Raw genomic sequence first — 16,053 nt, forward strand, 5'->3', positions numbered from 1 at the left:
TTCACCTTCATTTTCTTTCCAAGTCTCGCTCTTTGTTTTTTAACCTTGAAATTGTTTTATCAAAAAAAAATGAGAAATTTAGTTATTTTTCTTTTTTTTTTTTGGATTAAAAAAATGACCTGAATTTTTTTTTTTTTTGTATAAAAAAGTCGATATATAATTGAATTGATTTTCGATTCCTGATGGAATCATCTAAATTAAAGTGTTGATTAATCGAAACATGTTCTCATCTGTTTTCTGGGAATGTGGCCCTTTTTTTTTTTGGCTTATTTTTTTGATTACATTTAAATGTAAAATAAATTCAAATTTATTTAAATTTCCAGTGAATCTGGTCTCCAATCTGAGGACTTTGCTATTATTATTTACCCAGTTATATTTCTGTTTGTGAATTATTTAATATTTTCATAACTTCTAATGTTTTAGACTGTTTTAGACTAATGTACTGTTTTTTCCTGAGTGTGAAGGAAACTTCCTTTTAATGTTTTTTATTCTCTATTTTCATGATTTTGATTAAATTGGCCGATGTTTAATCCGTTTTCAAAACGGATTTATTATTATTTGTTATTTGTTATATTTGTTATTTTGTCTTCACCTTTAACAAATTGTCTGCTTCTTTTTATGTAATTTATTTTTTGTGTCACTTCCTGCAGATTTCAAGCTAAAACTTTCTCACATTTGGAGAAATTTTATACTCAAATCATTTTTGTCAACCTCCAGGTAATTTTTGTTAATTTTCTCCATAAATTTCTTTTTTGAAATCATTTTTGGTTATTTATTGTTGCTTTTCCGTTTTTTTCTTTAATGTTTCTAAACAATTTGTTTTCGTTTTTTTGTGTTACTTCCTGTAGATTTCTAAGTAAAATTTCACACATTTGGGGAAAATTAAATCTTATAATCAGTTCATTTTTTTCCCATAATCAAAGTCATTGTGTTAATTTTTCCAGAAATAGATTTTTCGATAATTAATTTTGCTTTATTGATTTTCAGATTTTTTTCATGTCTTAACTAAGTTTTTTCTGATTTTTCACAATCAGGTCATTTTTGTCCTCATAATCCAGGTTAATTTTTTTATACTTTTTTATAATTTTTAAAAGTTAGTTTTGCTTATTTATTGGTGATATTCAGTTGTTTTTTTTTTTAATTTCTTAACAATTGTTTCTGATTTTTTTGTGTCACTTCCGGTAGATTTCAAAGTAAAACATCAGTTTCGAGGAAAATTAAATCATATAATCGGGTCATTTTTTTCCCATAATCAAGATATTTTTTTGTAAATTTTCCCCCTAAAATTGATTTTTTTTAAAATTTCCTTTGCTCATTGCCGGGTGATTATTTTATGTTAGTTCTCGATGGAAATGATCCAAATTTAAACTTGACCCTCATTTTCCCTTGATTTATAACTCTCATTTGATTTTTTTTATATTTTTTTTTTATTTCTGAACTCTTTGTCTGATATTTTTTCTTATCACTTCCTGCCGATTTTTTATGTAAAATTTCAAATTTCCAATTTAAAAAAAATATTGGGAAAAATAGTTCATATCCAAGTCATAGTTTTGTCATTATCCAGATAATTGTTGAATTTTATCCATTTTCTGGCTCTTTTTCAAAATTAGTCAAAGTCGGTTCCACATTTTTTCCAATAATTTCTCTTTGATATTTAGTACTTTTTTTGAGTCCTGCAGATTTCAACATGAATACCTCTCAGATCTTTTGAAGGGAAAATTACATTTGAGGTCATTATTTTATTTTCCCACAATTTTTCCTTTTTTCTGAAAAGGAATTTCTTGACCTTTTGAATTATATATTTGTCTCCATTCCCTGTCTTTTTTTTTGGGAGAATAATTTGTTGACCGGCCGTCTGACGGACGTGTTTGCGGCGGCTTGTCGGAACTGGAAAAGTAGCGAAAAGGTCACCGGGGTTTTTCCATAATCCGCCTTTTACCTCGTCCACGCTGAAATATTCATCCACGCTTTGAGACCTGGGAATAAATAAGAGACGTTTCTTCACTCACACACACACACACACACACAGGCTTCCTCTACGCTATGATTTATTTACACTGTCTTTTTGTGTGTGTGTGTGTGTGTGTGTGTGTGTGTGTGTGTGTGTGTGTGTGTGTGTATGCACTGCAAGGGAAATCTCCATGCGTGTAAATATGTCATTACTGTGAGTGTGTGTGTGTGTGTGTGTGTGTGTGTGTGCATCACAGTGTATCAATCACGCTGATTAATTATTAAACGATGATCTCGGCGCAGGAAACCTTTCATACACAGAGCACATTTATCATTATTTTATAACTATTGTGTAATAAACACGTCACACACTCCAGTATGTGACGCCCGACCTCAGCGTGTTCTGTCACTCATGTGTTTTCTGTGTGTGTGTGTGTGCGTGTGTGTGTGCAGAGAGCAAGGAAGTGTACAAGAGACAGGTGCTGTCCATCACCTCCATCGCCATGGCAATGAGCCTCCTTGGGAGCCTGTGCGTGGCTCTGTACTGCCGCAACAAGTGAGACACACACACACACACACACACACACACACACACTTGCATTGAAACATACATACACTTTTTTGTGTGACATCATGACCATGTGGTGTGTGTCCATGTTCTGTGACATCTTGGTCACATGGTTTGTATGCGTGGTCATGTGACCTCATGACTACATGTTTGTCTCTGGTCATGTGACATCATGGTCACATGATTTCTAAGACTGTGGTCATGTGACTCCACAGTCACGGATCCATGTTGTGACATCAATGTCATGAACCATGTGATCATGATGTCCAATGACCACCGTCTTAGAAACCATGTGACTATGATGTCACGGAACAATCATGTGACACCACGATCACATGGTTCATGACACGGATCCATGTTGGGACATCATGGCCACATGGTTTCTGCGTGTGGTCATGTGACATGTGTCCGTGGCTCACGATTGGTCCGTGATGCGTGATATCATGGCTGGTTTTGCGGCTCCTCGTCACCGTTTGTTGCTCTTTCCAAGTGACGTCCTGGCTGAGTTTCGTTGCTCGAATGAAAAGAAACCGTTTAAAAAATACAGACGGAAACGAGAGAATGAGCTCAAAGGTAAATAAACGGATCTTTTTGGGGGAAAAAACAAACAAAAATAAAATGGGTTTTTATCCTGCAATTATGGAGCACGGAGGCTCCTGCAGCCGCCGGCCGCAGAGGACGACAACTATAAATAACAGTAAGTCATCAGGAGGAAGAGATGAAGAAGAAATCAGAGAGACGAGAAGTAAAAGTGACATTTAATATGTGACGAGAATTAATTTAATACAAACAGAGAATCGTCATCACACAGAGATTCGGCGAGGAAATAATGACTTTTTGAAATGAAAACATTCTGAGGGAATGACTGAAATCAAATGTTTGAATGAGGGTTTTTTTTTTTTCTTAATTAAATAATCTGAAAATATAATTGGTGGTTGAATGAATAACGTTTAACGTGGCGTCGCAGGGCCACGTAGAGCGACGTACGACCATTTACTCACTCGTTCACTGGCGCCCGAGGGTCTCCGGTGAAGCTCCTGCATGTGTTTGGACGGCGGAGGAACCCTGAGGAACCTCCTGCAGACACATGGAGACTCCACACAGAAAGGCCTCCTGCGGGAACCGACCGGCGCTAACCCGTGCTAGCGGCTACAATCACTAAAATGTTTGAAAATCAATTTGAACTCAGGGAGACGTCACTTGGAAAATCCAGAAAGCCACACCTGGAATGAAATATAGACATCTGAAACGAGACGCTTGGAAAAACGCCGTCCTGACTGGGATGTTTTGTGTTGCGGAGGCGGCGCAGGGAGAAGCTGCAGTTCCACCTGAGGGAAAGTCGCAGCCTGAAAACGTACTCGTCTGACGGCCGGCGTCCCCCGGAGGCCGGGGCCCGCGGCCCGGGCTGCCAGCTGAGACTGCAGCAGGTGGGCAGAACACACTGGAATTAAACTGGAAACGGGGAAATAAAAAAAAAAAAAAACATGATGGGACAAAAAAAAAAGAGAGAGAAGTGGTAAAAAAATATGCAAAAATATCCATAAAGACACTACAGAGGAAAAGGAAAATGAAAAACCAAAAGGGAAAAACAAGCACGGAAACATTCAGTCCTGCATGAAATATAATACCTGGAAATTCAACACAAGTCAGGGAAATAACTGGAAATAAATGATAAATGGGAATCAATAATGTCAATTAATGTATGTAAACATAAATATCCAGGAAATAAATGATAAACAAGGAATGGATGATAATAATAATAATAATAATAATAATTAAACTGGCATCCAGATTTATTAAATAATAAATATGAATAATGATATAAAAAACAAATGAAAACAAACAATACCTTACAAACAGGAATAAATAATAATAAATACAAGTAAATGTAATAAATAATTGAGAATAATTGACAGAAATGTCCATGTAATCAACAATAACTAAGGAATGGATAATAATGCAAATAATTGTGGCATACGGATAGAATAAAATATAAATGAAAAAATGATAATACATGTAAATAAGTATAGGTTAATGTCATAATAAATTATAAAAGGGAATGAATAATAATGTCAATAAACGTGTACATGTAATAAAAAAAATGTTAATAAATGATAATACTTGTAAATAAATGTATGTATATATGAATAAATATATGAATATAAATACATCAAATATCAATCCTGGAAATGACAGCACAAGAACAGAATAAAACATCCCAAACCCTCTCCTCTCACCTCGAACTGTCGTTTCATTTTATCTCACCAGTTCTGCAAGCGCCCGCCTCAGTGTTACCACGGCAACCCTGCCGAGGCCCCCATTGGCTGCAGAGGCTCCGCCCCCCAGCACAGGTGAGGCCCCGCCCTCCGAGTCTCACCGTAGATCAGATGCTGCATCTTCGGTTCTTTTCTTGTTTTGGTGATTCATAAACTCTTTTTTTTTTTTTTTTTATTTAGGGTTTCTACTTGACTATTTGAAAAAAAAAAAAAATAATAATTTTTTTTTTAAATTAATTTCTGGCACTTTTTAAAAAAATATGTATGTATTTATTTATAAAATTATTCCACATTGGTATTTGTTTATGATTATCTTATTTCTTGTTCAGTTTAACACTTCAAAGTAACTTTTAATTGCCTCTAAATGATGTTTTGCAGATTTCAAAAAGGGCTAATCTTGGTTGTACCAAGAAAACATGAGCACAAAACAGTTTGTGATCGAAAATTTAGGGAAAAACAAATTAAAAAAAAAAATACATTTCAAAGTCATTTTTTTGAGAATGCTCACCTGCATTCAGCTGCACCAATCAGTTTCCTCCTCTGAGGTCATGTGACCAAGATCCGTCGGACCCTTAATTATCAGAAAAGGACTAAACTGAGAATAATTATCCTGCGACAGAGTCACACGTCCACTTATCTGGCATGAAATGAGAAAATATCGGTGCGAAAGTACAGAAGTAGTAAAAGCACCAGGAGTAGCTGGGTTCCTGTGTTTCCTCAGGAGCGTCCCGCTGGCTCACATCCCCGACCAGAGAAGCCGCGCGGCTCATTGGTCCACGGCTCGTCGGACTCCGCCCCTTCCCAGGGGACGCCTCAATCCCATTGGAGGGTGCAAGTACTCCGGCCCCGCCTACCAGCACCTCCAGGAAGTAGACGCGTCTGAAAGGGAGGCGGACACAACGAGAGGGTGAGGAGGCAATTCCATAAAAACAACTTTGAGGGTTTTTTTCTTTTACTAAAACATCTTTTAGCCGGAAGTCAGATTTTAATTTGGCAGAAACCTTCGAGAAAAGTCCCCTTAAGCCTGGAATTAGTGAAAACTTGACACAGCGGTCGCTGGACGTTCTACAGGAAATGTCTGCAAGCAAGAAAATATTTCTACAAAAATATGCAAAAAAAATATTAATTAAATAAGTAAATGTCCCAAAAAATAAAACTACTAGCCTGAAAATGTTTCAACAAAAACACCCAAAAACCAACAAGTTCATTCAGTTCAATACAAAAAATAAAATGTCATAAAAAATTAACCCTGACCAAAAATGTTTCAGCAAAAATGCCACACAAAGCTGTTAATCAAATGAAATTATATTGAAAATAATAAATGAATGGCCTAAAAAAAATAAGCCAGTGATACAAATTCAATTAAGTACAAAAAATAAATGTCATGAAAAAAGTAACCTAACCTGAAAATGTTTCAACAAAAATACCCCAAAAACTATTAAATCAGATGAAATGATATAAAACTAAATAACCGACCCTGAAAAATGAACCTGAAAGTATTTCACCAAAGCTCCCCAAAAAAGCTTGAAATCAATTTGAATTAAAATTCAATTAACCACCAAAGGGCTGCTTGAGGGAGCGACCGGCTTTTGAACATTTTAGCGAATGATGTCAGGCGCCGGAGGGAATCATTGAAAATCTTGATTGGCTGGTGTCCGTTCTCAAGGCTCCCGCCGACTGAAACGGGCCTCGGCAGGTCCTTCCCGAACCGGAGGCGCGATAAAAGCCGACGGGTCCGGAGCAGATGCGAAGAAATTAGAATAAACCCGCGCCGAAAATGCAATTCCACCGCCGACGTCTAATAAATTGTTTTGAATCTAGAGTGTTCCGGAGCCCCGTACAAATTGTGCTAATTCACGGACGTTTCGCCGGGAAATGGTGGCTGCTCGTCTCCAGATGGTCGTGACATTTGGGAAATCCTTCAGGTCGCTTCTCCCGCGCGTCCGAGTCTTCGCCAGACCGCCGTCCTGATTTGGACGGGGGTGGGTTTCGCCCCTCGGGGGAGTTTGGGTTGGTTCAGGAGTCGGCGGTCAGGCTGGCGGCCGAGCGCCGGCTAATTTTCGATCTTACTTCTCGTTAATTTTCCAGTAAATTTCTTCACCCACACACACAAACACTGAGCTTTAACTCACCGACAGAAGGACGGACAGCGTAATTGTGCTGGTCGCCATGGAGACGCCGGGCCGCTGCTCAAAGACAACCTGGGAAACAATCCAGGAGACAGGAGACAATGCGTAGAAGCTTTTAAAAATATCATTTCACAGTGTGTGTGTGTGTGTGTGTGTGTGCGCGGATAGTAGAGCGGACGGCAGGAAGTCAAAAGTGTGTTTTCTTACCCGTGCAAAATGGTGGGGTTAGAGGCTCGAAGAATTTTTGTTTTATCGAACATGTAGCTCGCTCATATGTGTGCGTGTGTGTGTGTGTGTGTGTGTAGGCGTTCACTCCCACACGTGTGTGGTAATGCACACGGATCTCGGTGTCAAAGGCCACTGAGTCACATCTCGTATGCGGGCCGTCCCTTCCAACAGGGAAATACAAAAAGAAAAAAATACATACATATATATATATATATATACGCAAAAATCTAAATAGAAACGTAAATATATTTAGATAACGCCAAGAATCACTGATGGAAACACAAAATATTGTTTATGTCAGCTGATATTTTTCAATGTGATTTTAAAAACCAAACTCTCCGCGTGGGCAGGGAAGCAGAACAAATGGACTGCAATTAAAAAGTACAGAAAATAGATATCTGAATAAAAATAAAAATACTTTGGTTACATTTGCACCAGGGTTTTATTTGATGGTAAATAATGCAGGTTTTAATTTTTTACATTTTTTTTATTTTTTTTATTTTATTTTATTTTTTTACCCCTTACTGATTTTAATTTGATTTAATTTTTCTCGCCTGTTGATGCACTCAGAAAAATGATCTGCCGGGGTGGGGGGGGGGGGGGGGACTGAATTAATAAAAGCGATGTAGACGTAATGTGCTTTTATTAAAAAACATAAAATAATTCCATCTGGCTCGCTCGCCGTCTGAGCAACACCTGAACTAACGACTCAAATCAAATGAATCTGTGAAAATAAACGAGCCAGATACGTCGCCTGTCCAGATTTATGAAAATTATCTGCAGGCGGAGGGGCGATTACTCTACTTCCTGCTGCATGAAAAATAAAAACAAGAGCCCGATCGCTTCTCTCACCTGGCGCCGCCGCCACCACTGGGAGACGCGATTCCGCTGGGCAAATTAATTTGTTTTTTGATGAAAAATAAAAAAAAAATCAGACTAAATAGCACACACCTATTGAGCTTGAGTTATAAAAAGACAAAAAAAAAAAATCTGTCTCTCTAACAGGATTTGTTTGGGAAAATAAATGTCCATGAATAAACTGGTGGAAGCAGACACTTTCACTAAATAACATTTCCTTGAAGAATTTCATCATTTTTTTAATTATTCTAACTTGCGTGTGAGAGATTATTACGCTTTACAAATTAATTTAAACGCGCGCGGTTCGTATTAATGTCATTAGTCGTGTTTTGTTCAACCGTATTTTCACGTTTTTTGTTTTTTTTCCCCATCCTCCTGCCCGCCGTAAGGTCACAGAATCGCGTTAGATCCAGATTTTAATTTGACTTTGGCGGCGAGCGGAGGAGATATATTAAGATTTTATCTGCGGGGAGCCGGATTAATAAAAAATGACTGTTAACATTTGTACTTGTAATGAGCCGGTGTGAAAAAGCGATAAAGGCCGGTCACTTATCTGCCGTCGCTGGGAGCTGCAGGTTTGATTTCCGCGCTTTCCCGCCGCCGGATCGCGCTTTAGCACATCAGAGGAGAGATTTGCGTCTGAATGTTATCTGGGGAATTAGAAGCGTCACGTCGTCGTCTCTTATCGCCGCCGCCATCCAAATCTCTCCACGTTTTCATGTCTGCGAGAAAATAAAACCGGCACGGGAGTTTCCTTTGAGGCGGGGAAAACGGCACCTTTTGTCACCGTATTCACCGTCCGTGATGGAGAGGAGGAGGAGGGTTTCACCCGCCGAGGACCAGAAACTGTGTTACAGGATTATGACTGTAAAACCCAGATAAGGACACACTGATACGATACGCCGGGAAAATAAATTAACTGCTTCCCCAGCGTGGAGACGAGTCGGAAATTCAAATTTTTTCGATATAATTTCCCGAAGACTTTTTGATGTTGCTTCTCGAAATTTAAGGGCGCCTGCCTTCGCTGGCATAGAAGAGAATTTTTTACAAACCCCTGGAGAAATTTTCAGCAAATTTGTTTTTTTTTGTAGAATCTTGATTTTATTTTATTTATTTTTTTTTTTTCACAAAAATATGTTGTGATTTTGCCTATTTTAAATATCCCCGTAAATGCGCCGACGCACGCCCAGGCATGTATCGCACTGCTTTTTCTGGATTCTGATTCAACTGTTTTTTTTTTTTTCAAGGCGAAAGGGTTGCCGAGGCTTCGGCGGGGCGATTTGTCGGCTCCTATTTACCCGAGCCAAACACCATGAGATTTGTATGTATCGGGTTTGCGGAAGATTAAAAAGTCAAATATTCCTGTTCCGACATTATCAGTTTGCATAAAGAAATTAAATTGAATAGTAAGTCAAATGGTGAAGGCCTGAACATCCGCAGCGAGGAGTGAGAACTTTGCTCTGTCTCCCAGGTCTGCGAGACCTGAATAATATTGAGAAATAATAATACGTCAGATTCCGGTAGCACTTTACAATGCAGCAGAGTGGCTGAGGACGGGAGGAAGTGTGAAAATCCATGTTGCACGTCTAGTAAGGCGTATAAAAAGGCGCAAACGGCCAGTAATTCTTGGAAAGAGGAGCCCGGGCGTCATGCACAGAGGAGAGCGTCTGTCGCAGCAGATGGCCGATACCTTCAGCAAAGTCCAAACGGCGGGTACGGATGAAGGGTAGCGGCGGGAGGAAGCCCATCTCGGCGCCATTCGCCTCGCCGCGGAGACAGCGAGACGCCGCCGTCTCGCTCTCGGAGAGGATTTCCCAGGAGGTTCTGCGGCTCGAGAAACGTCAAGGGCGGAAGGAAATGCATTGCGGAGGCCTTAAACAAAGAGATGATGACGCTTCAGTGGGGGATTTGTCAACGGAACGCATTGAGATTTCTATGTGGATATTATCGGTTTGTATAAAGAAATTAAATCAGATAGCGATTTGGACATCTAGTCCGTCTTCCAGATTCAAACATGCACATACTCACAGAATCATCCGGAATGCCTGGATCAGCAAACGCCGCCTGTAGTGCAGATAAATTAAAATACAAGACAGAAAAGCAAATGAGACCGTATGAACTTGTTTAATAATTCAGGAAAACTTCTAATTAAACTTGGACTCCAATGAAACAAAATTAAACTCTGTAATGACTAGTATTGGTATAGATATTTAATTACTGTAAAAGTAAAAATGAATCACCACTTAAAAGGGTACGAATGTGTATTCCAGCACTAAAAGATGAATTATTAATCTGTTTGCCATTGTATATCTCTGAGTTGCCTCAAATTTCCTGCTATATAATATGTATATTCAATCGTCGATGGTCACATCATCTTAATCGCGGTTGGAAAATCAAAATTGAACCTCATGAGCTTGGTGTTAGCAATAGCTCAGCCATTATCACCACTTCTTGTGATGTTTTTAGCGTATGGATATGTGGCTAAATCAGAGTGTATTGCAAAAACTAGAAATAGAAATCAAGCCAATTAGGATAAGTGGCCCTTTATGATATATTTTAACAAGAGAAACGGATAGCGTTGTAAAGTCTCAATGGCTAGCGTTTAGGACTAGCTGCTAGCGTCTAGCGTTAGCCACTAACGTCCGATGTTAGCTACTAGCGTCTAGCGTTAGCCGCTAATGTCCGATGTTAGCCGTTAGCGTCTGTTGTTTGCGACTGACGTCCGATTTTAGCCGCTAGCGTCTAGTGTGGCCGCTACTGTCCGCTGTTAGCGGCTAACGTCTAGCGTTAGCCGCCAGCATCCGTTGTTAGCCGCTAGCGTCTAGCGTTAACCGCTATTGTACGATGTTTGCCACTTGCGTCTAGCGTTAGCCACTACTGTCCGATGTTAGCCACTAGCTTCCAGCGTTAGCCGCTAGCATCAGATGTTATCCGCTAGCGTATTACACCGAACACTTGGCAGTTTAAGTCTCCTCCGGTTTCAGAAACTGGGCAGAAAATCAAATCATCATCTTGGATTCTGATGAAATACCTTCACAGATCATCTTCTGACTTTGAGAATAATTGGTATTTTAAGGCTTTTTCTTTTTATGCCCTACATCAGAGGGTCTGCTAGCAGCGCCGTGCTGCCACCTTGCGGCGGGAACCCGTAACTACACCTGCCAGAAGCCGTCAGTTCAAGAAGTCTTATTTCAATTTCCAAAAGGAAAACATCCAAATCACATGGGGGGAAATAAAAAAGACGAAATTAGTCGACTTAATATCAGATTTCCGGATTCGTCCTTGACTGAATGTCAACCTTTACTTTCCTCATTTTGAAGGGGGCTCATTAAATCAGTGTTAAAGAGGTGAACTCTGCGTTACCTCTGTGCACGCAGGAGGGATTTCTGCGGTTGTGGATTCGGGTCTAAAGAGATGAAAGAAAGATGTCAGACTGTTACGCTGTTGGTTGCTTCCAGACGATTTCACACCCGCGGCTGATTTTCTTTTTTTTTTTTTTTTCATGGGGATGTGAGCGTGAAGCTGGAAAAAAAAAAGTCACAGCAATTCAACTCATTTGTTAGCATCCAGACCACAAGGGGGCGCTGTAGGCTTCTCCCTACGCTTTTACCCAACTTCAATATTTCGCGAGAGATTTGAAACGCGCTATTTTCAGGGGAGGTTTGAGCAGGTTACAGCTTAATAACACTCTGCTTCACCTTCCACCAGGTGCCTGAATCACTGCGCGCCCCCCGGTGCAAGGGACGACCCCAGGAGAGACTCCCTCCTCCACATACAGCCGTCGTGGAGCCCCGCCGACGAGCCTTCGCCCCGGCGCTCGCCGTCCGGACGCCGGCCCGCGGCCAACTGCTCCCCCCAGCTCCGCTCGATCCCCATCATCCCATCGGTCCACTGTCACCACGACAACCAGGTGTCTTGTATGCAAACCGCCCCGGGTGCTACGGTGATGTCATCCCGGGAGCGGAGAGGCAGCGGAGCGGCGGCGGCGGCGTCCGTCGGGCGGCAGCAGGACGAGGTGGCACTGCTGCTGGAGGAGGCGCAGGTGCAGCTCAGGGTGTTGGCTCACAGGAAGCAGGATGAGTGCGGCTGCGTTGGCGCCACGGCGGCGGCGAGAGACACCATTTGTTTCCTGAACCTTAGCGGAGGAGGAGGCGGAGCTCTGGCGTGCAACGGACCCACCCAAACCCAGCTGCTCGGCCAATCACATAGAGACCTGGGACACGTCGGCCAATGAGAGGAGAGGACGCTCGCATTTCCCCGCCTCTCTCGCACCCTCTCTTTCTCTTTCAGTCTCTGACAAACTTTGGTGTTTTGCATTTAAAATGAGGAAGGATGGAAAAAAAAAAAAATCAAAACAAAACACGGGATTTCAGAAAAACACAAGAACTATTGGGAAAAAAAAAAAAAAAAAACCTGACTCGCGTCCGGTTCGGATACAAACACTTTGGAGTTTCACCGCCTGGGGGGGGAGAAGAAAAAAAAACAATGAAAAAGGAAAAAAAAAACAACATTTACATGCATTTATTACGAAAAACAAGACACTTCTGCTTAGACAAAAAGATACCAAATAGTCTGTCAAATCCATGGTGTTTTTAACTGTAAAAAGAACATATAAATATATATATAAATATATATGGATATAAATATATGGAATTCAAAAAGTGACCAAGTTTGAAGAAACACTGGAATGATGATGATGTAACTGATTTAATTCCCCTCTTCCTCCTTCACCCCGTTTTTGTATTAACTTGCCACTTGCTTTTCGTTTTGTTTTCTATTTCGCACCTGTAAAATCCCACGAGGCGATGCGATGGAGAGCGTCTCCAGAGACCGGTCGCCCTGGAAAAAGCAAGACAACATTTTTAACAATGGGTTTTGGCCAACCTTTAGTCATTATTTCACATCATATGTCAAATTTCAAAAAGTTTTTGATATTATAAATAAAAAAAAATAAAAAAAACGATTTAAAGTCAAAATATTTCTGAGAATTGTTTCTACAGCTTACAGGCTTTGGTCCGATGGTCCAGTCCGACCATGAATAAAAGAATATATGTTCAGCCACAGATGCAAAAAAAATTATAAATCATCTGAAAAATAGATTTAAATTAAAAGAAAATTGGCAAAATAAATGCTATTATTTGCAAGCTGTTAAAAAAAAAAAAAAAAAAAGGGGTTCAATAAATGTTGCTCACGTAATCTATTATTTTCCGTCAAACGTATCTGGACTGATACCCAACACATGATGGCTTTTTCCTGGCGACCAGTTTCCTGGACGTTCTCGAGCTCGACTCATCGGTGGAGAAAGATGGAACAGAACCACCGACAACGCCTTTTTCAATCCGCACAACGCAGGAATCGTCCACAGGGCCAAGATTCGTAGGACACATGACGGGAGGATTCACAACAAGATGCAAAAACTCCACCCCGTGTGTGTGTGTGTGTGTGTGTGTGTGCGCGCGTGAGTGTGTGAGTATGGGGGAGGGGTGTCCAATATCCCTCGGAGCACACATAAACAAACAAAAAAAAAAAACTAGACAAAACAAGATCAGATCTGATGTTTTGTTTTGTTTTTTTTTATTTGCCATTTTATTATTTTGTTTCGTTTGTCATAAAAGAAACAAAAAAAATAATAATAATAATAACGCTGCTTTTCCCGGGGCTGGAGGGCAGGGGAGATCATGCAGTTTTTTGGGTGTTGAAAAACAAGAAATAAATGTCTCTATGTTGTATCCTATCGACAGGGGGGGTTCAATCTGTGTGGACTTCACTGCTGAATGTCAAAGAGAAAAACACACACACACACAAAAAAACACAACTGAAAGGTTGCCAAAAAAAAAAAAAAAAAATCAAAATAACCTGTTTGATTGTTCGAAGGACGCCCGGCTTGTTTCCATCAGCAGCTCCCGACGGGCGCCGGGATAAATAATACAAATTAAAATCAATAAAACCATTATTTTAAGATGAGATCATCTGTTTGTTAGTCCCACCGCTGTGCATTTTTCCCGCCGCACCGCCGCAGTTGATGTATTAAAATCAAAATACAGTGGTGGGAATAAAGTCTAATTAATATTATCACGAGATAAAGTTGGTTTCATGCAGGAGGCGCTTCATCGGAAAGGTAAAGAGTTTAAAACCTGGACACGAAAGTCAAATTTTGGGTGAACGTTGGAAGATCGGGGGAAAATTAAATTTACCAGAATTAACGTTGGAAAAGAGACACCTGGTTGGATTTGATTGTAGGTCAAGAACACGGTGAACGTCCTCCAGCAGCACCTGATGGAGAAGATACTGTCAACAAATCAATACGGCGTGATAAAACATGTAGGAGAACGTGGTTTTTCTTCAATGAGATGAATTATTTAGAAACACCTGATGGTGTGTGGAGTCTCCGTGTCTGCCTGGGGTTCCTCAAGGTCCGAGAACATGCAGGAGATGTGAATGAGAGGATGAACGATTGAGTGTCTCTCGATGTGATTGGTCCAGGATGAACGCCGCCTCTTGTCCAATCACAGCCAGGATAGGATCCACCTCCAGCATCCTTTGCCGCAGGTTTTAAAGAAGTGAAACAACGAAAAAAGAAGATGAGATTTTCCATTATTTCCACAAAAATTAACCCCCAAATCAGCTTCCTTTAAAGATACGTTTGAAAATGTGATTTAAGTGGAGTTTGTATTTAATCTCAGCGAATCTTCTCGGCGCTCGGGAGGTTCTCCCACGCCGCTCGCCATCGGGCGACCTCCTTCAAGGTCGCGCTCCGTCCAGTCGATATTCAGGTCACAAAGGTCTGGAGAAAGGAGGAAAGCGAGGAGGCCCGGGGGATTTCATTTCAACAAACGCACAGAGAAACCTTGACTCGCTCTCATTTGAGGAGTTTTCCCAGATCAGAGTGGATGTTTAGATTTGTGATCGAAGCCCAGATCTGAGCCGGCGGGACGAGCGTTTGACTCCAACATGGCCGCCGCTGACCCTGTAGAGGTGTTTTAAGACGGTTTTTATATGATTTTTCATGCTATTTATGAAGCTAATTTTTCTTATTTAAAAACAGGGGATAACCATCCTTTCATGACTGTAAGACGCACATAAACGTCTTAGATTTTCTTCAAAATGTGCGGCGCCCCCTGTGTAGTAGACACCATGAGAACGTTACAGGGGAAAGTGTGGGCGTTGATTGTACATAAAAGAACAGGTATGTGCTTTATACGGTACATCGTTGTTTTAACAACCCTGAAAACATGTCCGACAAACACATCCAGCCACGTCACTAACATGAACGAGGTGCCGCTCACTTTCCGGTGAGTCACGCTGGAGAAGAAGTGGACCGGCACGGTAGCGAGATGCACAACGGGGTAGGAAAAGTCTTCTTGGAGATCACGGTTTCACTAAGAGTTACGCCACAATTTGAGAATGGATTGTAGCTGCTCGGGCTAACGTGTCCGCTAGCACTGTTGTTCCAGCTTTCGCGAAACCTGGCATCATTTCCGAGGAAAGCGACTCCGACGGTGAAGAAAGTGACCTTGGCATGTTGGATGGAGATTTAGCGCAGATGTTCAAATCAGAAACAGAGGATGAGGACTTCCATGGGTTCGATTGATGACGATTACCGGTAAAAAAATGTGAATACCAAACTTAGTTTTGCTCCCGCTCTATTTTTAAATACGCTGACTTGTATGCTTGTGTGTGTGTTGTTGTAAGGCGGACGTAGTAGAGGACACCATGAGAACATTAAAGAGGAAAGTGTGGGCGTGGATTGGATATAAAACCCGCGCCTTATAATCAGGTGCGCCTTATATGTGTGTTAAATACAATAATGGCTCACATAACTGAGACTGTGCCTTGTTGTGCGCTGCGCCTTATAGTCGTGAAAATACTGTCGTGGCATTTCAGTTCATTTCAATGGAGAATTTTAATTTAATAGAGCTAATTGAGTTCTGAGCCAAAACCAACTGCTAAGTCAAAGTGTTAGCAGACAAAATAAATACACAACTGTAAAAAAAAAAAGCCGACCTTTTAACATCGAGCGCCTGCGGGTCGAAGTCTGGATTCT

At 40.8% G+C, this 16,053-nt stretch overlaps 1 protein-coding gene and 1 long non-coding RNA gene across 2 annotated transcripts in view; one reads left to right on the top strand and one right to left on the bottom strand.

The window, feature by feature from the left end:
- The window catches only part of nrg3a (neuregulin 3a), a 166,023-nt gene extending 152,064 nt beyond the window's left edge, over window positions 1–13,959 (top strand). Inside the window, exons 5-9 of the mRNA XM_086175265.1 lie at window positions 2,404–2,506; window positions 3,819–3,945; window positions 4,787–4,869; window positions 5,516–5,701; window positions 11,718–13,959. Coding sequence (XP_086031391.1) covers window positions 2,404–2,506; window positions 3,819–3,945; window positions 4,787–4,869; window positions 5,516–5,701; window positions 11,718–12,243 — 1,025 coding nt within the window. The 3' untranslated portion in view covers window positions 12,244–13,959. The remainder of the gene's footprint in view (window positions 1–2,403; window positions 2,507–3,818; window positions 3,946–4,786; window positions 4,870–5,515; window positions 5,702–11,717) is intronic.
- On the bottom strand, window positions 4,749–6,790 carry LOC147236884 (uncharacterized). The gene is made up of 3 exons (XR_015108897.1): window positions 5,485–6,790; window positions 5,303–5,365; window positions 4,749–4,987 (listed from the first exon to the last, which is right to left on the bottom strand). It is a non-coding gene; the product is annotated as an uncharacterized LOC147236884 (long non-coding RNA).
- Window positions 13,960–16,053: the final 2,094 nt, after the last annotated feature.

This window comes from Fistularia commersonii, chromosome 2 (assembly GCF_037954325.1).
Source record: "Fistularia commersonii isolate RoL2024-O1a breed Wild chromosome 2, RoL_Fcom_v1.0, whole genome shotgun sequence".
NCBI lineage: Eukaryota > Metazoa > Chordata > Actinopteri > Syngnathiformes > Fistulariidae > Fistularia > Fistularia commersonii.